The sequence below is a fragment of the Aythya ferina genome, assembly GCF_964211825.1.
Source record: "Aythya ferina genome assembly, chromosome: 25".
Lineage (NCBI taxonomy): Eukaryota > Metazoa > Chordata > Aves > Anseriformes > Anatidae > Aythya > Aythya ferina.
In genome coordinates, this window is record NC_140323.1 from 4,631,796 (window position 1) to 4,656,482 (window position 24,687).

At 64.0% G+C, this 24,687-nt stretch overlaps 2 protein-coding genes across 6 annotated transcripts in view; both read right to left on the reverse strand.

The window, feature by feature from the left end:
• KIF21B (kinesin family member 21B) overlaps positions 1–12,264 on the reverse strand; it is a 31,155-nt gene extending 18,891 nt beyond the window's left edge. For all 4 annotated transcript variants that reach the window (XR_014685767.1, XR_014685768.1, XM_084497914.1 and 1 more), the window contains exons 1-3: positions 12,053–12,264; positions 1,003–1,225; positions 544–726 (exon numbers count right to left, since the gene is read on the reverse strand). Coding sequence is in view for 2 of the 4 variants with exons in the window: in XM_084497914.1 (XP_084354040.1) it covers positions 544–726; positions 1,003–1,225; positions 12,053–12,090 (444 nt within the window). In the remaining 2 variants the exon portion in view is untranslated. The remainder of the gene's footprint in view (positions 1–543; positions 727–1,002; positions 1,226–12,052) is intronic.
• A 1,846-nt stretch (positions 12,265–14,110) lies between these two features.
• The window catches only part of CACNA1S (calcium voltage-gated channel subunit alpha1 S), a 33,576-nt gene continuing 22,999 nt past the window's right edge, over positions 14,111–24,687 (reverse strand). For both annotated transcript variants that reach the window (XM_084498249.1, XM_084498250.1), the window contains 16 exons: positions 22,971–23,027; positions 21,738–21,866; positions 21,501–21,566; positions 20,891–20,982; positions 20,299–20,458; positions 19,859–19,986; positions 19,298–19,394; positions 18,497–18,599; positions 17,496–17,597; positions 17,271–17,395; positions 16,713–16,841; positions 15,974–16,164; positions 15,247–15,311; positions 14,938–15,047; positions 14,689–14,769; positions 14,111–14,555 (listed from right to left, as the gene is read on the reverse strand). In XM_084498249.1, coding sequence (XP_084354375.1) covers positions 14,301–14,555; positions 14,689–14,769; positions 14,938–15,047; positions 15,247–15,311; positions 15,974–16,164; positions 16,713–16,841; positions 17,271–17,395; positions 17,496–17,597; positions 18,497–18,599; positions 19,298–19,394; positions 19,859–19,986; positions 20,299–20,458; positions 20,891–20,982; positions 21,501–21,566; positions 21,738–21,866; positions 22,971–23,027 — 1,890 coding nt within the window. In that variant the 3' untranslated portion in view covers positions 14,111–14,300. The remainder of the gene's footprint in view (positions 14,556–14,688; positions 14,770–14,937; positions 15,048–15,246; positions 15,312–15,973; positions 16,165–16,712; positions 16,842–17,270; positions 17,396–17,495; positions 17,598–18,496; positions 18,600–19,297; positions 19,395–19,858; positions 19,987–20,298; positions 20,459–20,890; positions 20,983–21,500; positions 21,567–21,737; positions 21,867–22,970; positions 23,028–24,687) is intronic.

Consider the following 24,687-nt stretch of genomic DNA (forward strand, 5'->3'; position numbering starts at 1 on the left):
TGTGTGCGCACAGGGAAGGGTGACCAGGAGAGCTGGTGTGCATACAGGTGCAGGAGAGGATGCACAAAGGGTGCACAAACACGTCCAGGAGGTGGTGCAGGGGTGAGTTCGGATCTAGGTGCATGATTACACGTGCCCAGAAGGGATGGGGTGCAGTGGGACGCACGCCCCGGCCACATGAGCAGCAGAGCCCCTCTCCCACCATGGGTCCCGAGGTCAACACCACCGGGTGGAAGGGGACACGGGGAGGGCAGGGGAGTGCCAGACAAGCAGGGACAACCCCGAGGAGTCAGAGCTGACAACAGTCAGACACCTCAAACAGGAGTGAGAGAGCCCAAAGCACCCCAAACCTCCTGGGGACCAAGGCACGAGCTCCCATCCCTCAGGGGAGCTCCCAAGAAAATGCCACCGCTGTTTGTGGCCACCATGAGGCCAACAGCACCCGGGTGCTTTGGGTCTCCTGCGTGCTGTCACACCTCCAGAAGCTCAGGACAAGGGCAAAGGGACACCCCAGGGTGCCAGCCCAGCCTTGCTGTCACCCACCTCCAGGAACTGGGCGCTGACTTTGAACTCGGGTGCCGCCACGCCTTGGCTCTGTGCCGCCCGCTTGCGCTCCTCGATGCCGCTGAAGAGGTGGCCGATGGCCCGCGGGATGATGCCCTGCTCGTCCTCGGAGATGTTCATGTCGAAGCCCGTCCCCATGGTGTACGTCTTCCCGGCCCCTGTCTGCAAAGGCGACGCAATGGGGGGGCTGCTTGGGTCCTCGATGCCCCCTTGGCTCCCCAAACCCCCCAGACCCCCACACATGCCCCAGCTGTGTCCCCGCCTTCTCCCAGCCCAGCCCAGCCCCTGCCCCAGCTCCCACCCAGCCCAGGGCCACCTCTGTCCCCTCTGCACCCAGGACCTTTAACACCTGTGCCTTCCCCTAACCTCTGCGGGTACCAGTGTCTCAGGAGAGCCCAAAACCCACAATGGAGCCCAAAAAGAGGGCAGAGCAGGTACCTGGCCGTACGCCAGCACGGTGGCATTGTAGCCCTCGAAGCAGCCTTCGATGAGCTTGCCCACGCACGTGGTGTAGATCTGCTCCTGCCACGTGTCCAGGTCGAAGACGAAGTCGTAGGTGAAGGCTTTGTCCTTCCCCAGCAGCACCTGGGGCTCGCCGGGGGTCACGGAGGTGCAGATGTGACATCCCTCGATCTTCTCTTTGGACAGCTGGGGACGGATCCTGCAGGAGGAGGAAGAGGCTGAGGACAGCCTCGGGGCTCACCCCGCTGCCTGCTCCTGGGGACACTGGCGTGCCCCACGCTGGGGCTGGGGCTGCTCCAGGCAGGTGACAGCAGTGCCACCGCTCACGGTACGGAGCGCACAGCTCACAACAGCTTCCCTTGCACCAACAGCTGAATACAGCCCAGTCTCCCACTCCTACACCAGTTTATTCACCATGTCCCCGGCCAGGCAGCAAGCCCCGGGCTGCAGGTAGACACCGATCAGTTCCTCGAAGCAGCCCGGAGAGCCAGGGCACAGGCACGGGCACGCCGAGGGGACGCATTGCAGCCAGCCACAGCGTGGGCGCACCCGCTCGGGAGGCAGCGAGATCAAAACTGCACTTAGCAAAGTGACAAAATTAAAAGCACAAAATGAAATGCAAAGCGCAAAACCCGACGAGACGGTGCCAGCACCAAAACCTCCGAGTGGACCCAACCCTCCGCCCAGCCCCGTGCCTGCCCCAGGCTGCAGACGGGACCAGGGCAGCTCCGGCTGCGGGCACGACCAACCCGCCGCGTCCCCACCCGCTGCACCCAACGCCCCCAAAACCCTTGGGGTGCACCACACCGACGTGGATCTACTGCACGAGAGGCGCCGGGGCCGTGCAGCAGCTCCGGGTTTCGGGGGAAGCTGCCGGGTCCCCGGGGACTTGCGGAGAAAGAAGGGAGCGCGGAGCCAAGCGCCCTGGCAAGCGGCTCTCATTAGAGCTAATGACTGCAGAGCTCCCCTCCCTCGGCGCTCCATCAACGCTCCTATTAATTCCTCCCGAGCCCGCAGCGCCCGCAGAGGAGGTTTTGCGGGACGGGGCTCACCGGGAGGGCTGGGGGGGGGGCAAAAATCCCCCCGGCGTGGGAGGCGGGTGGGCCGCGAGGCTGCACAGCAGACGCGTGGGAACAGCGCGGTGTCCGCGGGTATATTTAGCTCAGCAGCCACAATAGAAAGCAGCTTCTGATGTGCTCAGCCCGAGACTCGCTGCCGTCGCCTTCCCCAGGGGCCCACCCTCCTCCAGGAAAATGAACCCCAGTTTTAATTACCTTTTTTTTTTTTTTTTTTTGACCCAGATGAAGCCCTCCCCATCCCCAGGCGCACGCACGGCGACAGCGTCCCCCGGGGATGGGCAGAGGAACAAAGTGGAAGCAGGGCACTTGTGGAAATTTTTCCCTCTCCAAGCAAGAGCAGAGCAGGGCCTTCAGCAAAATCCTTCGTTCTTTTTTTTTTAATTGCTCCAAGCAATTAAATATGTGCCTGTGGGTCTGGGAGAGAGGCTGTGCAGCAGCGTTGGGGTGACTGCACATGAGTTTTCTGTAGGATTTTCGGGGACCCACCTGGAGCCTGGTGCACGGGGCTGTTCCAGATCATCCACACGCCAACACCACCATCTCCCCACCCTGCTCCCCAAATCTCCCGTCCCAACACCCCGGTCCTGAGCACCCGAGCGGGGCCCATCCCTCAGCCCAGCTCCTGCAGCTGTGGGACCTGCAGGGACTGGAGGAGACCCAGGTGCCCCACAGGAAGGTCCCAAACACAGTGAGGGGCTCAGTCCCCAGGCAATTGGCCAAGAACCACCCGGGTACACCCCAGGGAGCTGCTGCAGACAGCAAATATCAGCCCCCCCATTACAAGAGCAGAGCAGAGGGCAGGGATGAGCACAGCGAGTGCCAGCAGACACAGACGGGGGACGCGGCTGTCACCAGCAGCCCGGCCACCCAGCATCAGGAGATTTATGAGGCCACCAAGACTCATCACGGAGGTGTCCCCAGGCCAGTGCCACCGTCCCAGCTCCCAGGCGTTGGGCAGCCCCAGCTCTCTGCCCCTCGGGGGTCTCAGCCCAGCCCAGCCCTCCCAGGGGGGCATCGCCACGCCAGGCACTGGGCGTAGAGGCACGAGACCTCCTCCTCCTCCCAAGCCCTATGGACCAGCAGAGCCAGCACAGGCTCTCCCCTCAGCCCTACTCTCAGCCCCACCAGGTGCTGCCAGCTCCCCCAGCAGCTTTTTGCCTTGCCCTGCCTCAGTTTCCTTCCTCTGCAACACAGAGCAGAGACCGTGGGGTGCAGGAGGTCACCGTCCGGGTGCGCTCTGCCTCTCCTTGGCCCTGTCCGACCAAAAGGGATGCTCACCACGTCCTGCCCACCCAGCAGAATTGAGGGGGTGCCAGCAGGGCCCACCCTACAGGCTGATGGAGCTGCTCCCTCCCCTACAATCCCAGCAGTGGGATGCAGCCAGGCTGCTGGGCACCCCACTGCCCCGTACAGCTTGTGCCCAGCACCGTGCCAAACGTGCCAGGGTGCCCTGCCCCAAGGGGCTGGGACAAGCACAGAGAGCAGAGCCTGGCTGATCCCGGTGCAGGCTCCTCCAGCTATTTGGCTGTCCCCCTGCCTGTCCCCAGCTGCTTCAGTGCAAAGCCACCAGCGCGGGGAGGACACAAACTGTCCTGGGGCCCCCAGGGCACCGCCAGCCCCATCTCCTTCGTGCCCACGCGGATAAACCGAGGCACAAGGCTCAGGGATGGCTGCAGACGGATGCGCAGACAGAAGAAGGCACGGGAAGGGGAGGGAATCCCAAACCAGCTCCTTCCCAAAGCAGCAGCACTCGCCGAGGGGATGACAGGCGGCACGGCAGGAGCCCACCCGCTCCGGCATCGGCACGCAGACCCCGCAGCACGGGCGGCGCGACGCCAGGGAAAGCCCGCATCCGCGCGGGGGGACACAAGGGGACACAAAGGCTCAGCGGCGGCACGGAGGGGAGCCTCTCCATCTCTCCTCCCCTTTCCTGCCAGGCTGGCAGGCTGTGAAAGCTCCCGTCTCCATGGCTCGGCTGCCAGGGTGACCGAGCATCTTGGGGAGGAAGCGGAGAAGCGGGGAGCGGGTCCCGCACCCCCAGGGGCAGGGAGCGCCGCGGAGCGCCCCGCGGCACGCACAAAGGTCGGGTTGTTCGGTGCCAGGCTGGGAGCCAAGCCCTGGGCGGGCAGCACGAGGCTGTCGGCTCCCACGGGCAGCCCTCAGGGCCCCCTCCAGCTCTGGAGCAGGAGCAGACCCCATGGGGAGCCCCCCAGCACCTCCAGCCTTGCAGCCAGTGGGGTGGGCTTCGACGCAACGGGAAGGGATCCGTCCCTCCCGCAGCATCGCCCACTTCCAACCAGGGCTGTCCCAGCCCTTGGCACTCCCCAGCGAGGCCAAGCACACGTCCAATCACCACCAATTCCCAGTCCAGGACAGCTGCTTCAGACTGGGGGTGCAAGCAGCCCCCCCAGCGCCTCCTGGGCATCCGGGGGTCACCACCACCCTGGCTGCCGCTGCCTCTCGCTGCCTGGTAGAGCCACTGCTGGGCACTGCCCCGGTGCAGCAGGGAGCTCCCACCTCTCCAAGGAGGCTCTGGCAGGCAGCCCTGGCGGCGAGGGCTGGCGCAGGGTGGAGCTGGCAGCCCCGGGGCCAGCCGAGCAGCCTCCGATTTACCTGCACAGACAGCGCCGGGCAAGCCCAAGCAGCACCTGGCTGCGTTCCCCACGGTGCCTGAGGTCCCCCGGCTCCCATCCCTGCTCCCCACGGCACCCACATCGCTCCTGTCCCTGCTCCCAGGCTCTTTCTGACCACCAGCAGCACCAGGGATAGGTCAAAGCGAAGACCCCCGTGGTTTTCCCACATCCCCAGGCCAGCACAGAACAGGATCTGTCCCCCCCCCCCCAGGACCTGTCCCCGTCCCCAGAGGACGAGCCCCCAGCCAGGTCCCCACGTGCCCAGAGCCGGCTGGTGGCACGCAGGTTGCTCCGGACCCAAATCAAGACAAAGTCGAGCATTTAATTACGGCGGCAGGGAAGCAGCTCGGCAATCAGAGAAAATTGAATAAGGCTCCCCTGGGACTGCCAGGTCTGGTCGGAAAACGCTTAGATTAAGAGATATAGCGGGGCATTTCCTAGCGGCAGCCAGCACAACACGGGCGAGCGCTGGGCTCAGCCTGCCTCCGTGCCGGCTGAGCACCGAGGGCACAGCAGGTCCCTGTGGGGCAAACCCCGCTGCCTTCAACCCCAGAGCCCCCCGGGCCTCCTAATCCTCCTGCTCCAGGCTTTCCCAGGCTTAGGGAAACCTTTAAATCAGGCCTTGGCAGCCGCCGTGTGTTGCTCATTAGCTCTGGCAGGAGCACACCGGCCCCGAGCCGCGCCATCTGCTCCGCACCGAGACCCACCAAGGGCCAGGGGACGCGCAGCCCGCACGGGGACCCGGCACCCAGCAGACCCCAGCCCACGGCTGCAGGCAGGGCTCGGGGGGAGCAGGGGATGGCGTTTTTCCCAGCGCATCGCCTGGAGGGCAGCGGGAGCACCGAGTTCGCAGTGCCTCCGGGCTCCTCCTCCGTCCCAAAGCCGCTGGGGATCCCAAAAGCTCCTCGCTGATCCTGCCTGGAGAATGGCTGGGAGATGCCACAAGGACGTTTGTGGATGGCAGACCAGGGGCAGTCACACACAAAGGGCCCCAAAACCCTGGGGTGGGCAGCGCAAGGAGCACACGTGAAGCGACCAAGGCGCAGGGCACCGCGTGGCCCCATCCTCTCCAAGCGCATGGGAACGGCATGGGCAGGCTGAGAAAGCTCCAAAACCACCAGGAACAAAGCTGGGCCCACACTGGGGATGGCACCAGGCTCCTCACGGCCCCGTGTTCCCCTCGGGAAGGTCCAGCATGAAATATGGATGAGCAGAGGCTGCAGCCCCACAGCCCGGGGGATGCCCTCCTGCTAACTGGGGCTTGCTCAGAGGGAGGACAGCCGCCCTGGGGGATTTTCTCTGCCCCTTTCCCCTCCAGCACAAGCAAAAAGTCGGCTGCACCCATGCAGGTGGCACATGCCTTGGTCACCCAGGGGCTCCCCGAGGAGGGGAAGGGGTTGCAGACCCAGAGCCCACCCTAAATAGCCCCGAGTGTGGGGTGATGGGCACAACACCGCCCACGCTGCCCCTGGGCTCCTCCACCCCATCACCCACACTCTGTATCAGGTCTGGGTCACACACAAGAACCAGAACCCCAAATCCACTCTTTTCCCAGCCTTTTTTCCCCCAACACGAGCCCCTTCCTCCTTTCCCAGCACTGCTCACCTCCCAGAGCACAGCGGGGACGGAGGCGACCCCCTCGAGCTGCCCCCAAGCGACGCGCACCCAGGGCGAGCTCTGGCAGGAGGTGACGGCGTTTTCACCCTCCAGCAGCAGGAACCTCACAACTTCTGGCCAAGGGCACGGTGAACGGCCCCACCACGTCCCACCCTGCCCACAGAACCCCTCAACCCCCCCTGTCCTGTGCCCGAGAGCCCCCAGGGGCTGCGCTCACACCCAGGTCCTTCGGCTCGGGCACTCGCACGTGCGCCAGGTTGGGGAGGGAAGAGCCGAGAGCATTCGAGTGGCTTTGGCCCTGGTGTTTCTGATCAGGCAGCACCAGGGAAGGGGCTGAGAGCCTGTGGGGTCCTGACTGCTGTGGGTGGGGGCAGGAGGGCACTGATAAAGCCTTTTTCACCCCCCCGGGAAGGCTGGGTTGGCACTGCGCTGCCCCAGGACACATCGGCACCAGTCTCCGGGCTGTTTGCAAGAACAAACCCTGAGCTTGGGGAGGGGAGCAGGGCACCGAGCACCCCCCCCGGGCACCCACCGAGCCCTGGGCACAAAGAGCAGCCAGGCAGGACCCCCCCAGGGGTGGGTTACACAGGTTATAGGGCCAGGCTCAGCTCTCCACGCGATCCAGCACACCCCGAGCCCGCCAGCTGTTTAACCCAGCAGCTGGGGACTGTTTTGACAGCCTCCAGCAGGAAAAAACCCTCCTGGGACCACCGGGGCCAGCCCCCGCAGCAGGAACAGCACAACACCGGGGAGGGGGGGCCGGGGCAGACCCCTCAATCAGCACGGGCTCGGTGGGGGTATCGCCTTCCCTCTCCGGGGCCGGGGCCGTGTTCCTGACAGCTTTGTTTGGAGCTTCACCTCCCGCAAACCGCCCTCATTCAGAGCCTCGTCTCCTGCCCCTCAAATTTCGCTCCTGGTGCATTGAAGGCACCGCGAGCCCCCAGTTCCTGGTACTTCGTGGCATCAAGCAGTTCAATCCTGTAGGGTGCACGCACCAAAAGCCACCAGGAGCCACGGGCTGAGACATCCCCACACCGTGCGTGGCCCCGCTCCCCTCGCAGTGCCGAGGTTTCCAGCCCCTCTCGAACATTTCCGCTGTAAAACCCAGCAGGCGCACGCCTGACTGAGGCCAGGCACGGAAAAACCCCTCTCACCCACACACCTGGCCCCCGGCGCTGCCCCCAAGCATGGGGCCCCCACACCTGAACCCCGCTCGGGGGGGGGATGGGAACGCGCACGGCCGCGGGATGCGGTTTTGGGGCTTGGATCCCGATCACCAGGGAGCCCCCCAGTCCCTGCAGATGGGGGAGAGACCCCAAAAGGGATGGGAAAGGGATGTCCCGGTGTCACCCTGGGGGCAGGCACATCCCCAGGCAGCGGGGTGGAGGGTCTGGCAATGTCCCCATGGTGTCCCAGAGCGGTGTGGGATGGAAGGGACCCTACAGAGCATTTGAGGGACACCTCCCACTAAACACACACCCCTGGGACTACATCAAAGGGCTCGGAGCCACGGCAGCACCAGGATGGCAGCGAGCACCGGGGACGGGGCTGTGCCACCACCCTCGGGTGACAGTGCCGTGACACCGCTCAGGCTGATGCCACCTCCCCACCCGGACCCAAAACCAGCCCCGGGAGGAGCCAGCCCCCACGGCCCCGTGCCCTCCTGGTTCAAAAGGGGGCACAACCACCCCGCCTCCTCGGCACTGACCCCGGTCCCGCAGGCTTTGTGTGAGCAGAAACCCCCCCAGCGAGCAGCGGAGCCCCAGGCAGGGCAGCAGGACGCTTTGCCCCCCCATGGTCACACCAAGCTGACCCCCCCGGGCACACCACAATGGCTGCGTGATGCTGAGCACCCCAAAAACCCCGTCCTGCCTCCCGGGCACGGGATGGGAGCAGCTCCCCGGGCAGCGCCCAGCCAGCGCCCAACGCCGCCGGCACAGGGGCACGGAGCATCATCCCTCTCGGCGGGAGCGTTTGTGAGAGCAGCGGAGGACTGGAGGTTGCAGAGTTTAAATAAACTTGAAATCCGACTCAACTTCCTTCCCCAATTTCACAAGCTCTGCTTCCTGCGTCTCTGCAGCCGGCCGGGCGCGCTGGGGTGCCGCAGGCAGCTCCGGCACGGGGGGTGCTGCTTTCCCCCCGACCAACGCCGCATTTGGGGGGCTGAAAAGAGCCCTTGGGGGGCTGCAAAGGGCCCTTGGGGGGCGTTTCTGCAGCCAGCCCGGCTTCTCAGCCCCCCCCCAGCCAAGGAGTCAAACAGCCCCGGGTTCCTGCTCACCACCAGCGCTCCCTGACACAGCAAAACCATGCATGCAACGGGGCCGGGCGCCAGCACCCTCCAGCAGCCCCACAGCCCCGCTCCCCGCACAGCACCCCCGGGTGCCGGAGCCCACCAGGAGCCCACCAGGAGCCCGGTGCCGCACGGAGAGGGGGGGCCCCGAGCCCGGCCAGCCCCGCTGAGCTGTGCGGGGAGCCGCAGCGAGCTGCTGTGCAGCAACCACGCTGTGAAGGTCACCTGCAGAAGGAATGGGGTTGGGAGGTTGTTGGCTTCCCAGGGTTGCTGAGCGAGCACCCGAGGTTTTGAGGTCTCCCCGCTCAGCACCGCGGCGCGCAGCACCCGGCTCAGCCCCTCGCTTCCTTCCCCGGCGGCATCCGCCAGAGCCGGCGAGCTCCGACGGGCCCAAGAGGCGACCCGGAGGGCTCGGGACTGGTGGCAGGGGGAAGGCAGACCCTAAAAATGGGGCAGGAGCACAGTGTGGGTCCCTGCTGCAGGGACCTGCTGGGCACGGGGCCGGGAGCACCCCCAGGGCTGCGTTTCTCGCTGCTGGCGGCGGCGCTGCAGCAGGCATCAGCCATTGCGCTCGTGGCGCACCAGGAAGCCCAAAAAACACCCCCGTGCCCTAAATAACACCCCCCCCCCCCCGGCACCCAGCTCCACGCGGCCCCGGTGCCAACAGGGCCGCCGAGGCTCTCAGAGGGGAAGGAGGAAAATTTCTTTCATACGTGAAGGCCGAGGGTGACACTGCTGCATCTCCATGGCCTCCTCCTGCCGGGACAGGGCAAGCAGAAGAACCGGGGCCCCCCCTTCTTGATCCTCCCAACCTTGGGGGCTCCACGAGACCCCAAAGATCGGTCCTGGTGGCTGCAGCACCTCTCGGCATCAGTGGGACCGTGCCCACCGCCCAGCAGCTCCCAGCACCTTCCTGCCAAGACCCCCAAGTCCCCCCACATCTCCCCTCGCTCCCACCAACATCAGGGATGCAGAAACCCAAAGAAAGGGCACGGTAACACAAAGGGACAACATTGGGGCTTTTGTTCCCATCCTGCCGCACCCCAAAGGCGTTCGACCTCCTCCGCAATCCTTCCCGGAGCTGCCCTGTCCCCAGACAGCCGGGGGGGCCGGGACCTGCTCCGCACGGAGGGTGGGGGTCTGGGAGGACCCCGCATCCCGGCTGCTCCCCCCCGCAAGGTGTCACACAAAGAAACCCGCAGGGTGGGAGGGGACCCTGTGCCTGTGCTTGGGCACAAAAGCAGCAGGGAGAGGAGAGGCTCGGCCCTCCTGTGCCAGGAGCCACGCAGCCCCCCCCCCTCAAGCACTGCGACCTGCCTGCTTTGTCTCGCAGCCTCCTCGCCCCCACCCTCCTTTGTCCTGCCCGTTCACCTCCCCGCAGCATCGCCCCCGCCACCCGCTGCCCACCGGCAGCACCCAGGGGGGACACGGGCACCCTTCCCCGAGCTGGGGGGGGGGTGGGAAAGGGATGGGCGCCTTCCCACCCCACCCCGATCCTCGCCATGGATGCCCCAGCCCCACCACGACGATGCCGTGGAGGGGAGGATGCGCGTTTCCATCACCTCCTGCTCGTGGTCCCCTCCCCGTGCACCCGCCAGCAGCGCGGGCAGGGGCTGAAGGGTTCGGCAGGGAACAGCCCTGCAGCACCCTCCCTGACAGCACCCGCTCATCTCCTGGGGAAAAAAGGGACCGGCCCTGAGCCGGGGCCTTTGTTCCAAGGCTCCATCCCAAGAGAAACGCAGGATGGAGGACGGGAAGAGTGCGGCCAGCAGGAAATCTCCACCCGCAGCCACCGGCATCGCTCGGCTCCCGGGTCACTGCCCTGGCACGGCCACCCCTGACCTGCCCTACGCAGGCACCGTGGGAGCACCCACACGGGAGGGATGCTGTCCCCTCCCCGCTGCTCCCCCAGCCTGCCGGACCCCAGCCTGGCCCCAATTCCCAGCCTGTGGGGTGGAACGAGGCAGAAAACCCCGAGCGGGCAGCACCAGGAGGTGCCTGGGTGCACCCGCACGCAGGCGGCGGCGGCAGGCGCAGCCACACAACCCCCCCATTTCCCCCTCCATCCCTGACACTGCACCCAGCATCTTTTGTGCTCTGCCCAGGGCACTGCCTCTGCACCTCCCTTCGAGCAGCACCGCACCCCCCTTGCATTCTGCCATCCGCACCCCATCCACCTCGAGCCTTCGCGGGCACGGGGCCGCGGCACCCCCTGGGTCACCCCCTGGGTCACCCCCTGGCCCTTCCCGCAGCCCCGCGGTGGGCTCCGAGGCAGGAGCAGTGGGATGGGGAGGGTCTGAGCCTTCCCTCGCCCCACTCCAGCAGCCTGCGGGGAGCTCGAGGCACCCAGGGCCTGACCCAGGGCAGTGCGGAAGCCGCGGGCTGAGCCGGGGCAGGCACGGGGTGAGCGGGAGGAAACCGAGCACCCGGCCCCTGCCCCACGCGGGGTGGCAGCTCCAACCGGGACCTGCTTCACTCGTGGGCTTCCGCCGGGGTCTTAACCCCCTTCTGCTGGGTTTGGGGACGCGGGGGCTCCTTCCTGGCAGGGAGAGGAGTGAAGAAAACGCCGCGGGTCGCAGGACCCCAGCGGCTGCGCTCAGAATGCACCCAGCCGGGTACGGCGCTAACAAAGAGCCCCCGCTCGGCTCCCAGCTCCATCCATCCCCTGCGGATCCGCAGCAGAGGTCGGGGATCTGCAACCCAGCCCCGGGGCCCCATCCCTATCCCCCCCCCCCCCCAAATCCCCCCACCCCAAACCAGGCATGAATTCGGTGCCTGGCAGCTCCTTTATGGAGGTGCAAGACCCGTGAGGGGCATTGTTCCCAGCTTGGAGACAGCACAAAGGACACGGAGATGCTGCATCGCCCCCCCAGCACATCACAGGGACCCCCCCCCCCGTGTCCCCTGGACACCACCGGGGGTCAAACCCGACCCCAAACCTGCCAGGAGCCCTTTGGGGGGTGGGCAGCGAGGTGCAAGGGAAGGGTCTGGGGTACCCCCTGCACTGCGGGGCCGGGCAGCGGAGCAGTGATGGTGCTGATGGGGGGGGGCAACCCCAAAAAAGATGGGGGGGGGCTGGGAGGGGCTGGCACGGCTCTGCACCGCTCGGGGGACCCCCGTGCTGCCCTGGAGAGGGGGGTAGAACGGGGGGGGGGGGGGGAAGCCCAAGGTGGGTACAAAGCCCCCGGGGGCGCACCGAGGTCCCCTTGGGGGTGCACCGGGTGCGCCCCAGAGGCGCACGGAACCCCCCCGGGGATGCACCGAGCCCCCCATGGGGGTGCACCGAGCCCTATAGGGGTGCACCGGACCCCTCCCACGATTGCACCGAGCCCCCCCGCCCCCGTCCCGGGACCACCGGGACCCCCGGGACCACCACCACCACCACCACCCCCCCCGGAGGCGCTCACCTCACGGCCACCTTGACGCAGCTGTCCGGGGCCGCCATGCCCCCCCCGCCCGGGCACCGCGGCCGCCGCTGCCCGAGAGCATCCGCGGGGGGAGGAGGAGGAGGAGGAGGAGGAAGAAGAGGAGGAGGAGGAAGAGGCAGGGGGAGGAGGAAGGCGGCAGCGGCGCCCCAGGTGCCGGGGGCGGTCCGGGCGCTGCCGCCGGGGTCGGTGCCGCCGGGGGGGCTCCGCAGAGAGCGGGGCCGGGAGGGGCGGGGGCTGCGAGATGGGGGGGGTCTGGAGGGGGCGGGGCTTCGAGGGGCGTGTCTGGGCGTGGTCACGATGGGTGGGGCTTCGGGGGCACGCCCCCGGCCAGGCGCGCACACGCGCACGGTCGGGCACGCGCAGCCCCCCCCCCGTTTACACGCGCAACCCACCCCCCCCCAGCACCCCCAGTCTGCCCCTGCTGCCCTCTGCCGGGCCGGCGGCCCCGTTCCTGGGTGTACTGGGTCATACTGGGCTGTACTGGGCTGTACTGGGCTGCGGTGGGGGTACTGGGAGGACTGGGTGTAACTGGGATGTATGGGGCTGCACCGGGTGTATCCGGGCCATACTGGGCTGCAGTGGGTGTACTGGGAGGACCGGGTGTAACTGGGATGTGTGGGGCTGCACCAGGTGTAACTGGGCCATACAGGGCTGCAGTAAGTGTACTGGGAGTACTGGGTGTAACTGGGATGTATAGGACTGCACCAGGTGTACGGGGCCATACTGGGCTGCAGTGGGCGTACTGGGTGTAACTGGGCTGCAGTGGGTGTACTGGGTGTAACTGGGCTGCAGTGGGGGTACTGGGTGTAACCAGGACATATAGGACTGCACGGGGTCACACGGGGCTGCACTGGGTGTACTGAGCCATATAGGGCTGCACTGGGTGTCCTAGAGTGTGCAGGGCTGTACCTGGCCATACAGGGCTGCACCAGGTATACGGGGCCATAAAGGGCTGTGGTGGGTGTACTGGGCTGCACCAGGCCGTGCAGGGCTGCACTGAGTGTACCAGGTGTACCAGGCTGTACTGGGCTGTACTGGGCTGCACTGGGCTGCACTGGGTGTACCGGGCCATATAGGGCTGCTCCAGGCCATGCCGGGCTGCACCGAGCTGTGCAGGGCTGCATCGAGTGTACCAGGCCATACAGGGCTGCACGGGGTGTACTGGGCCATATAGGACTGCATGGGGTCATATGGGGCTCCACTGGGTTTACTGGGCCATACAGGGCTGCACTGGGCCATACAGGGCTGCACCAGGCAGTACCAAGCAGGTACCGGGGCTGTGTGGGGCCAGCTGCCACCCCACCCCTCCACCCTCAGAAGGGGGCACACGCAGCCCTGCGCCCCCCGTGGGACCCACAAACCATCACTGCCCACCTTGAGGCGCGTCCTTGACAGCTCTCCCAACAAAAACACCGGGTCCATCAGCAACCCGCCCCCAAAACCCTCTTCAGGAGCAGGCAGAGGTGTTTAGGGTCACCTAAGGGGCTGTGTGCCCTGCCCTAGGGCAGGAGCAGGGGATTCCCAGGGCTGCCCCCTTCCCGATCCCACAGCCCCTGGGGGAAGGGGGCTGCTCCAGCACGTCCCCTGTGCCAGAAGGGCTCCCCAGAGCTCGGGCTGCAGATGGAGCTCAGCAACAGCCGTTTCCCTTTTATTAAGTTAACAAAATGCCCTGCTGGAGCGCAGACAAGCGCTATTGATTCAATACCTCTCCTGGGACCTATCGGTTTGCTGCATTTTAATATATATCAGGCAAGGAAAAGCCTGAATCACCCACTTTGGAGGGGCTGGAGGCCCTCTGAAGCAAGAACCCTACAGATGCCCGAGGGAAACAGGGCTGTCCCGGTGTCTGGCACCCAAATTCCTCCTGGGGCACCAGAAGTCTGTAAAACCAAGCTCCGGGGCAGACCCCCTCCTGGAGAGAAATAAATCCGGCTGCTGCCCCAATTTGCAGTCCTCTCCCCAGGCTGAGCAGTCAGCAGCCCTGAGCTGTGCAGTGGGGCTGGCAGAGGAAGGAGGGGACGAGGAACGCAGGGACTCACACAGCAGGGACACTTTAATGACCCGTCCGGCTCTTCCCAGCCCCTTCTGGCACAGCATTATCCTGTCCCGTCACCAGCACCCCGGAGCCACAGCCCCAAAAAAGGTGGCGAGATGCCTGTCATTGCTCTGGTAGCCCCCGCAGGGTCCTGAAAGGGGCTGTGCCCAGGGGGCCGCAGTGGCAGGCGGCTCAAGGGTGAGCAGCAGGGTTGGATTTTTGGGAGGCAGCTGCGCGGAGCCCCGGGGAGCCGGCTGGTGACGCAGCCGAGGTGTCCCAGGGGACAGAACCGGCGTCCCGCGGTGCTTCTCTTCCCTTCAGCAGCTCCACAGCTGCCTTCTCCACTTCATCCACCTCCAGCTGGCTGCTGGCTGCCATCTCGGCCCTGGTCATCGCCACGAAGGACGGGTCCCGGGCCAGAGCCTCAAGGCCCCCGGAGATCAGAGCCTGCAGCAGAGGACGGGGTCACGCTCGCTGCCTTTGTCCTGCTCCAATCCCCCCCCTGTGCCACGAGCAGCCCCCCGCCAGCCCCCTTCCCTCCCCGGCAGCTCTGCCTCTCTCCCCCCAGCCCCTGCCTTACCTCCTGGATGAGGAAGGTGATGGCTGGGGTGGAAGAAGTGCTGGGGACGCCGTTGTCACCCTGATGCTGTTCTGAGGACGGCTGGGTGAGAGGAGCAGAGAGCCGCAGCTCAGCCTCAGGCAGTGCCCACGGAAAACCTCTCCCACGTAAATGTGAGGGCTGCAGGGACCGTCCCCAGCCTGTACACGCAATCCCATCCCTCTGGAGCCCCTGAGCTTCACCTCCTCTGCCCCACACCGTCCCCGTTACCTCCTGGGGCAGACGGTGCTGCCCTGACGCTGGGAGATGCCCAGAGGTGGCTCCTCGCCTCCTGCTCGGCCTCTGCTGCAGCCTCTCCGAAGGGAAAGGAAGGTCACAGCCTAGGAGAAGGACAGGAGGGGACATTGGGGGGGCACAAGGGCAAGGCCACAACAGCCACCCAGAGGGGACCAGCTGGGAAAGGGTTGTCTATCCAGGGGAACCATGTGGAGGGGTTTTGAAGTCCCAGCTCCTCCTCCTGCCTGCCACCACCCCCCAGCAGGCTCAGGACCCCAGGACAGGGAAGATGCCGACACTCACCCTGTGCTGGAGGCCTGGGTGCTGCTGGCGTCGTCTTCCTCAGCACCTCGTCCTCGTACTGCAGCCTGGCAGGGGCAGGCAGACGGGGCAGCTGAGCAGGGAGCCCCGCTCTGCACCCAGCTCCAGCCACGGCTGCAGCCCTCCCCACCTTCTCCACCCCCGGGGACACAGCTGGGATGGATGAACAGGGTGGAAACCCCAAAAAGGAGAAGTATGTTCTCCTACACGGGTAACCCTCGTCCCTTGTACCCATGTTGGGCACTGGTGGCCCCTACCCGGGCCTTGGCACTCAGAGATTGTGATGGTAACAGCGCCGAGGTGAAGGAATGACGAGAAGGACAAGCTCAGGGACACATGCACACTGCGTATGGGGCCTCACATCAGCCCTGGAGCTACCCTGCGTGTCCTGGGGACACCTCTGGACGTGCAGACACCCCTACCTCACACCCCAAGGGCTAAATTTCTGCACAGAGCTCCTGCACCTATGGGACTGCTTCTGCATTGGCATCCAACCCCTGGTTCCTCCCCGCAGTCCGCAGGGAGCTCGCTGCTGCAACCTTTCCCCTTCTCCTCAGATCTTTCCTAGCCCCATGAGGATCCCCTGGGCATGACCAACACACGGCATTGCCACCAGCACAGCCTCACTGGGAGCTGCAGGGCTGCAGGGCACGGCCCCCAGCTCTTCCCCCAGCCCTGCCATGCCCACACGAGGCTCAGCAGCCCTTACCCCTCCGGCCAGTTGCTGTTGTTGGTGTTGGTGTTGCCTTCCTGGGGGAATTCATCGAGGAAGACAGGGGAATCGAGGTCTTCGCTGCCCACCTCTGCGAACTGCAGGGGTCTCTGGCTGGTGGCGTGGGGCTGCAGGGGGCTGCTCGGCTCCAGGAAGCTGTCGACCTGGCCAAACAAGCCGCCTGTCCTCTGCAACCAACAGGGATGGCGTCAGGGGAGGCCTGGAGCTCTGGGAGGCTTTGGGGCCATTCACATTAAAGGAAACATGTTTGGGGGGCCGTGGGGCAGCAGGGAGAGAAGTGGATCTGTCCCCATTGTGGTGGCACCCTGCTGTCCTGCCTTAACCTGGCAGGAGGGGTGGATGGAGCCCTCCAAATCTGGGGGCCAACGTTCACCACATCCCTGCCAGGCATGTGAGCAGGGTCTATAAAAATAGAGGGGGAAACTGAGGCGAGTAACATAGATTCATAGAATAACCCGAGTTGGAAGGGACCCATAAGGATCATTGAGTCCAACTCCTGGCACCGCACAGGTCTACCCAAAAATTCAGACCATGAATGTGCTGCTCAGGGCGACTGGGCCAGGATGTCCCGATGCTCAGGGAGAAGGAAAACAGAAGCACTGATATAATCGTGGTGGCCCATGCTGCCTGTCATGCTCAGGCTCATCTCTGAGGCCTGCTGGTCGCCACGTTGAGCCCCCACCAAACGGTGGGGTGCCCCGCGGGCTGTGCTCACCCTGTATATCCCTTCCTCCATGGCAGCCTCCACCATCGCTCTTTCCAGCTCCTCCTCAGCCATCAGGTCCCCAGAGATGGCTCGATGGATTTCCGGAGCTGCTTCTTCTTCAATGCTCCTCAGCCCGGCCTGGTGGGGACAAGAAAGCATGGCTGGAGGTGGCCTGGCCCCACAACCCCTCTCACGTGGAGCTTTGGAGAAGAAACGGTGATGGGGCACACTCAGGAGGTCTCCAGGCTTTGGCAAAGGCCGTGGTCACCCTGCTGCTGGCCCCGTGCTTGGTGAAACAGCTTTGGGCTGACGCTGCCCCACAAAGGGGTTTGCTAAGGGCAGCCCGTTAATGGGTTGGGCTGGTGGTGCCCAAAGGGGAGACAGAACTTTGTCCCTCACCCACAGGTATCTGAGCTGGGGCCTGGCTCATTCCCTCACCCGGCACTCTCGGGGCTTGTTTTATTTCCACCACAGAGGGATTTCCTCCCTGTAAGAAGGTCAGGAGAGGCTGGGGGTATCCCTGCTGCTCTGACCGGGCACAAAGATGCCTCTGCTAGATCCACGAACCTGGATCTCTACGGGGTTCTTCTTGGGACGGTACCCGTAATACTCCTCCTGGCGCTTCATGAACTTCCTGAAATGCTCCTGGATGAGGAACGTGGCGTAGAATTTGCCCACTGTCACCTCATCATCTGGAAAGGAGGAGAGCAACCTGATGGCACTGCCCCGAATTGCCATAGCTGAGCCCCAGGGGTCGTTTGGCCCCCCGGGAGGCACCACGGGGTGGGATACCTCCGATCGGTGGGATGACCTGGTCCAGGAGTTTCATACTGGTTCGCTTCCAGATTTTTTTGATAATAGCTCTGAGCTCCTCGTTGGCCTGCTCGAAGTTCCCTGTGAGAAAAGCGAGCGGGACGGGTCGGTTCGTTCCCAAGGGAAAGCGGACATGGGGGAAGAAGGCAAAGCGTGTGGAAACCTGGCCAGGCTCTTCCAGGGTGTGACAGCACCCATCAAACGGCAGCTTTGTAGGAATAAGGCTTTGATTTTAGTAAAAAGGCCTTAACTACAGGGTGAGTCACAGCTAGGAAACGAGTGGAACACGAGTGCCGTGGTCTCTGCTGTGATGATCAGCAGCAGGCTCCAACCCCCCCCCTTCCGTGCTCTCCCAGGATTTACCGCTCCTGCTCATTTGCACGCCCAGCCCGTCCTCATGCCTGCTCTCAGATCTCCTCTGATCCTCCCAGTGCTTCCTGCATGGTGCTGGAGGCCGTGTCCCCCACCCCGGCTGAAGGGGAGGCACCGCGCCGTGCTGCTGGGGGATGCTGCCTGACCCACAGGCACGGAAACAAGCTGGTGTGGTTTCTCACCAAGGCAGGGCTTTGCAAACTGCCCTGCTGGCGAGGAAGAGGGTGAAAGCAACTCCACCCCGGCACAGCCGAATTCAAAGGGCAGCCAGCCTCTTCCATCCCAGTCTGAGGTTATTTGAACCCGGGGAGATGGAAAACTGGAACAACCAGCGCTGTGTCAGGCACACGGGGAGATCAAGCTACCCTCAACGGTGTAGGAAGGGTGGCTGTGCACCGAGACAGGGCTTGGAACTGGGTCAGAACAGCTCCTGAGCTGTTCAGAGTGAAATCACACAGCTGGGGTGCCAGTGATTCGCTCTTCAGGGTCACAGCACACAGCCCTGCAACTCATAATGCCCTCAAGGCTTTGCCCGAGCAGCCCCATGCACGTGCACAAGGAGAGAGCCCCCCCGCTGTGCCATGGAAGCAGACCCGAGCACCCCGCACCTTCTGTCTTGATCTTGAGGGCTGTCCTCACCAGCGCAAAGAGGGTTGCATTGAAGGTGACGGTGCCGTCGCTGTTCAGGGGCATGTTCATGCACACCAGACGCTGCGGAGCAAACCGATAACCGTGTCCCCACGAGGCAGAGCAGGCTGGCTGCCCTCCCCAGCAGGAGAAACACGGCGCTGCTCTCAGGGTGCATTCCTGCTGCTTTGCCTTCCGTCCTCCACAAAGCGCACCAGGCTGCCAGGAGGGGCCTGGGGATCAACCCCCTAACAAGTTTCATGGAGATCCCTGAGGGTTTATACCCGTGGAGGTATAACGCTGAGCTCCTGCCCACGTGGTTTTCCTGGGAGCCTCGTACAGACCCTGGTTTTGTGCAGAGAGCCAAGCGTGGAAAAGCGTGCTCAGAACTGCAGTCTCCAGCTCCCTCAGTGCTATCAGCCCTCGCAGACAAACCTCGACAGCCCAGAAGATGTGGCTGTGTACCCAGCCCCAGCGCTGCCCCCTTGCCCCAGGTGCAGATGTGGAGCACCCAGCACAGCTTGGAAACCTCTGTGCAACGAGGGCTGCAGGAGGGCAGCCCACGGGTGTCATCCCCTGGGTGTGGAGGTGAGCACAGGCAAGTCCTTATCTTCAGGACCTTGAAATGCATCAGCTCCGTGCAGGTTACAGCACCTCTCCTTGCCTCTGAAAGACTCCTCTCCATTAAAAACAAGAGGTCAGAGCATGAGCATAGAGCATGAAAGTAGAAAGCTGGCTGAATTCGTGTCCTCACCCCGCACTCACCTCTCCTTGGCTCTTACCTTACAAGCTACACGGTGCGGGCAGAACTTCCCAAAGCCCAGGGGAGGCTGGATACGTCTCAGCAGAGTCACCACGTCCAGGTGTTTGATCCTGCCCCTGCAGAGGCAACGAGCTGCATCAGCAGCGTGGTGGCAGGCAAGGGGGGGCAGCGGTTTGGGGAGGGGCTGGGTGGGTTTGTCTTCGTGGTCTGCGTGGTGGGCAAATCCTTTTACTTCCCTGCGCTCCTCCTGGGGAAAACAACTGTTCGCCGAGGCAAGGTGGCAGATAAAGGAGGCATGGGAAGAGTTGGCAGCACCACCAGGGCTGGACAAGGAGGGAAACGGGAGTCTTGTGTCCCCAAACCTCCTGATGGCTTGTGCCAACACTGGGACATGCCGGCGAGCCCACACCCACCTCTGAGAAGCCAGGATCTAAATTCCAGACAGTGCTGAGGCTCGCGTGGCCCTGCCGGCCCCAGGTTGCAGCACAGAGGGCAGCCCACCCCAGCCCCCCGACACGGGTCCCCACGGAGCGTCCCCTCCACGTCCCTCACCCCCTGCCACGCACATGCGGCCACTCACTTGGCCTCGGGGTCGTACTCAGCCCAGATCCTCTTGAACTCATCCAGGTGGTGGGGGCCGAGGATGGACCAGTCCCGTGTGAGGTAGTCAAAGTTGTCCATGATGACGGCCACAAAGAGGTTAATGATCTGGGGGCAGAGGGGACCGTGACCCCCCACCCCAAGCACAGCAGGGCAGCCCACGGGCTCCATCCAGGGGGCCAAGCACAGGCAGATACACGTTGGGTCAGGGACAGGAAGGTGCCGGGGTTCCTGGAGCCAGGGGATGCTGTTGGTGACCCCACACAGAGGCAGGACCCCCACCCCATGGGGTTACACGGCAGGATGCGGCCGGCACACACAGCCCTTCCCTCTCAGGAGGAGCCAGCACCGGTGCATGGCTGGGCAGCAGCATGTGGGGAACATGGGGAGGAACTAAAGGGGATGCACGGCCCCACGTACCAGGAAGGCACAGAGCATGTAGAAGCTGATGAAATAGAAGTAGGCGAAGCCCGTGCCGCAGGTGTACTCCTCGCCCTCGGCAAAGTCGGACTCGGGGTCGCACAGCTTCCCGTAGCTGCAGTCCAGCAGGATCTCCTGCCAGGCCTCCCCTGTTGCACACCTGCGGAGAGGGGGATGCCCGCTGAACCCGGCACCTCCTGCAGGGCTGCTGGACCTGCAGGGACCAGCCCCATACAGCGGGGAGCAGGGAAAGGAGAAGGCAGGGTCCTGGGCTCACTGCGCTGCTGCAGGGAGGGCGTGGGAGCCTGCTATTGCGAGCTCCAAAGCGAAGCATTTGGGGTCAAGGAAAGCCTTGGGCTGAACTCTCCCTTCCCCTTGCTTTTCCTGAAAATTCACTAATTAAAATCCAGTCTGGGAAGGAAACATGCAGAACAGAAACGCCACGGTGCCCCCAGACTTTTTTTTCTGTAGGGCAAAAAAATCAATCAGCTGCGGAAATGCTGGCGTCCCTTAGTCCAAGCCGGGAGGCTCCCGTGCCAGCTCGGAGCCCAGCTCCATTCTGGAGCTGCCTGCTCCCTGAGACAGTACCGACCTGAAGAGCAGCAGCACAGCCTGTGGGAAGGTTTGGAAGTTGTTGTTTCGGTTGATCTGGGTCCCGTCCACCATGGCGATCTTCCCAAACATCTGTAAATCAGACTGTCAGCCCCCAGCACCCTGTCTCACGCACCCCCGCCCTCCAGAGCACCCCAGCCCAGGAGTTCCTCTTCATCTTGGTTACTTGGTTTTGATTTTCCCCAAAACAGAGCGTGAGACCAGGGGGGACGTGGTTGTTCTGGGGCTCGTGAGCAACTTGGACATCCCTGCCTATGCCAAAAGCCCCCTGTCGATGCTGTGCTGCACCCGAGCCAAGGAGATCTCACGACCCAGGCACTGGTGACAGCGTGTCTGCGTCATGCTGTTGACTCAGAAAGTGCTATTTGGTGTGTGCCTGGGTTGCCTTAGCTGCAGCCTGAGGATGGGAGGAGGTGCTCAGGCTGTGTTAATTCTGGGCATCCTCGGAGACCAGGGAAAAGCAGTCCCACCATGCTCAAAGCCCCCGGCACTGCCGTGCAGAGGATCCAGTCCCCCCCTACCCCATCTCCCCCGCTGCTCCCAGGCTCAGGTCCCCGTTCAAGACCAAATCCCCCCCCTGTGCCTCTCACCTGCATCCCGATCACAGCATAGATGAAGAACAGCATCACAATCAGGAGGGCAACGTAGGGCAGAGCCTGCAGCAAAAGGATCACGGCTCGGGTGAGAGGCAGCCCAGCACCAGGGGACGCCCAGGGACAGCGGGTCGGGGCTGGAGTTATTGGGGGACAGCACCGTGGGGACGGGACAGCTTGCTGCTCAGAGCTTGCTGCCAGCCCTGGGCTCGTGCTGGCGTGCTCCTCACAAACCTGGAAGGATTTGATGAAGGTCCACAGGAGGGTGCGGACGCCTTCTCCCCGGCTCAGCAGCTTCACCAGCCGCATGACGCGGAACAGGCGGAAGAAAGTGATGGAGACGCGGGAGTTGTCATCGGGGTCCTGCAGGCAGAGGGGAGCAGCAGTCACAGACCCTACAGGAGTCCCATTAAGTAGGGATGGGACACGGCGTGGGGAAAGGCATGCTGTAGCGCAGGCTGGGGGAGCCATGCCGTTCACAACATGCCCCAAGAGGTGGGTGATGCCTGGAGGTGTTCACGAGGCATTTGGGTAATGCCCTCAATCCCATGCGTTAATTTTTGGTTAGTCCTGAGGTGGTCAAGCAGCTGGACGTGATGAGCTTTGAAGGTTCCTTCCAACTATCCCAACCCAACCCAACCCATCCCATCCCACCCAGGGCTGCCCAAGGACAGGCTCATTCTCTGCTCTCTCACCCTGCACACCCTATACGTTACGCTGCCACCTTGGGGGCTGTTGGGGGCTGTGGGAGATGCTGGGGGCTCAGTTACCTGCTGGGGAGGTTGTTTTGGCACGGCACAGCCCCAGCCTTGCTCACCAAGTGTCACAAGCAAATGTCCCTCCCGTCACACCTCTGCTACCCCTCCTGCTTCCCCTCGGCTTCCCAGGGCTTTCCTGCTGACCCCCCTCATTCCCATCACCCAACCCACCTCCTCCCAGAGGTATCAGGGCAATAAAACCCACCCTCAGACACCCCCGGGCCCTCCAGCAGATCCAATTTCCCCGTTATGGCATTTCTGAGCCCCCAGGGCTGCACTGGAAGCCATCACCTCTTCTTCCCACCCCTCCTTTTCTTGCCTTTCTCCTTCCTAGCACTCAGCAGCACAGTGGCCAGGGAAGTGGCCACATCCCCACGCAGCAGCACCAGGACAGTGCCCAGGGAAAGCCACCCTGGCCATGCAGCTCCCAGCACCGGGGCCCTGGGACCCCCGAGAAGATGCCCTGGGGGCACGGAGATGAGCCAGGTGCTGCACGTGGGACCTGCCACCGACCTCTCCCCATCTCCGGAGCCTGGCCCTTGGGCTCCTGGAGGCGAGATGTGCACAGCAGAGGGGAGCAGCAGGGCTCGGGGTGTCCAAATGCATGCAGGACACGCGCAAACGCTGGCCGCGGGCAGGCTGGTAGGGCCCCAGGCAGCAAAGGGGAAAGGGGTCGGGTCCACTGCAAGCACGTGCAGCTGGTATTTACGATGTTCTCACAGCCCCCGCCGAGGCAGTACAATCCACCGCTGGAGGCAAGAACGGTCTGCCAAGAGAATAAAAAGAGTCAGCAGGAGGGAGGGAGAAACGAGAGACGGGGAGGGTCGCAGAAGGTGGAGGCACAGGCAGCAGGAAGATGGAAATTGGGGACAAGAGGGGAAGGACGCAGGCGGAGGCACCATCAGTGGGGCTCGTCGGATGAGGAGATGGCTTTTGGGGGGCAGTGGCAGCAGACAGACGGCCGGGAGAGCATCATGAGCACGGGGGCACAGTGCCCACCTCCACGCTTCACCCGCTGCAGCAAACACACCTGGGGCGAGGGCAGAGGGACAGGAAACCTGGGCAAACGCTCAGCACTGCCTGGATCAGCTGCCTCCCATAAATCACCCCCACCCTGGGCAGGCACAGGGCCACGGCAGGAGGCAAACCCCTGCCCAGCACCATTCACTTGCCCTCCAAGAAGGGGAAAAGCAGGAGCTGGTGCCAGCGCACACCCACATGCTCCGGGCACACTCATTTGCACGCAGAGGAGCTCCCGGTCACGCTCACGTGTGCACACACACAAAGCCTTGAAGCTCCTCAAAGCTGCCAGGCTCCAGCACCCAGCCCTCGGAGGGGTCCCCAGCTCCCTCCCGGAGCCTCGGTGCCCTTGCAGTGATTTTGGGGGATTTTCAGGGCTGGAAACCTTGCAGCGGTGCTGAACTCCCAGGGCAGCACGGACACTGCCGATCCCAGAGCTTGGGGTGGCACCACCAGAGGGTCTCCCACCTCCGTTGCCCTCTTCCTACAGCCAGAACTATCCCAGACCCCTCAATAACCCCGACGAGAACTCAGGGACTGAACAACCGTGAGGATTTGGGGTTTGGTGAGGGGCAGAGGGCTCCTCACGGCACAGCCTTCCCCACATCCCCATCCCCGACAGAGACACGAGGAAGGAGAACAGAGGCAGAAGGGAGAGAGAGGAAGGAAAGGCAGACTTTGCAAACCAGGCGCATGCCTCAGTGCCCTCACAAATGGCTCAGCTGTCGAGGGGCAACCTCCCAAAAAAGCTGCAGCCCCCAAGGTGTGCCCACACCTGCACAGTGACCCGTGGGGTGCAGCGACTGCAACCGGCTCCTGGGGACCAGGAGGGATGGAGACACCTCATCCTGACCCCTCAGGTCCCAGGATGGGGTCTTGGGAGGCTTGGTGGCAGCTGGAAGCTGCTGGGACTGGCGGGAAATTTGGGAATCATCAAGGCTGAGAAGCCCAGAGGCACAGAGGATGGCAGTATCAAGGTGTGGGGCATGCAGGGAGGAATGTTTGGGGAGAAAGATGGGTGGTTTCTCTCATCCAAGGACCCCTAAGCCTCTCCTATGCATGGAGAACGGCTGCAGGACTCTCCTGGGGGTGGCTGTGGCAGCAGCTCTGCCAGATAAAGCCCTGCTCCCGAGGGGAGACGTGCAAAGTCACCAGAGAGGGTTAACCTCATCCACCCGACCCTACAGCTGCTTCTCCAGTTACCGTCGGGTCTGCCAAACGCAGCGCATGACCTCCCGGCGCACAGGGGCATTTTCAGAGCTGGTTGTGGTCTGGGGAGGTCCCAGTGCTGTGACACGCTCTGAAAATGCTCCCAGTGCTCCCAGTAGAGCATTTATCAGCATATAACCAGTGGCTGCAGCCCCCCGGTGTGTATGGCACAGAGCACAGACCACATTTAGGGGAGA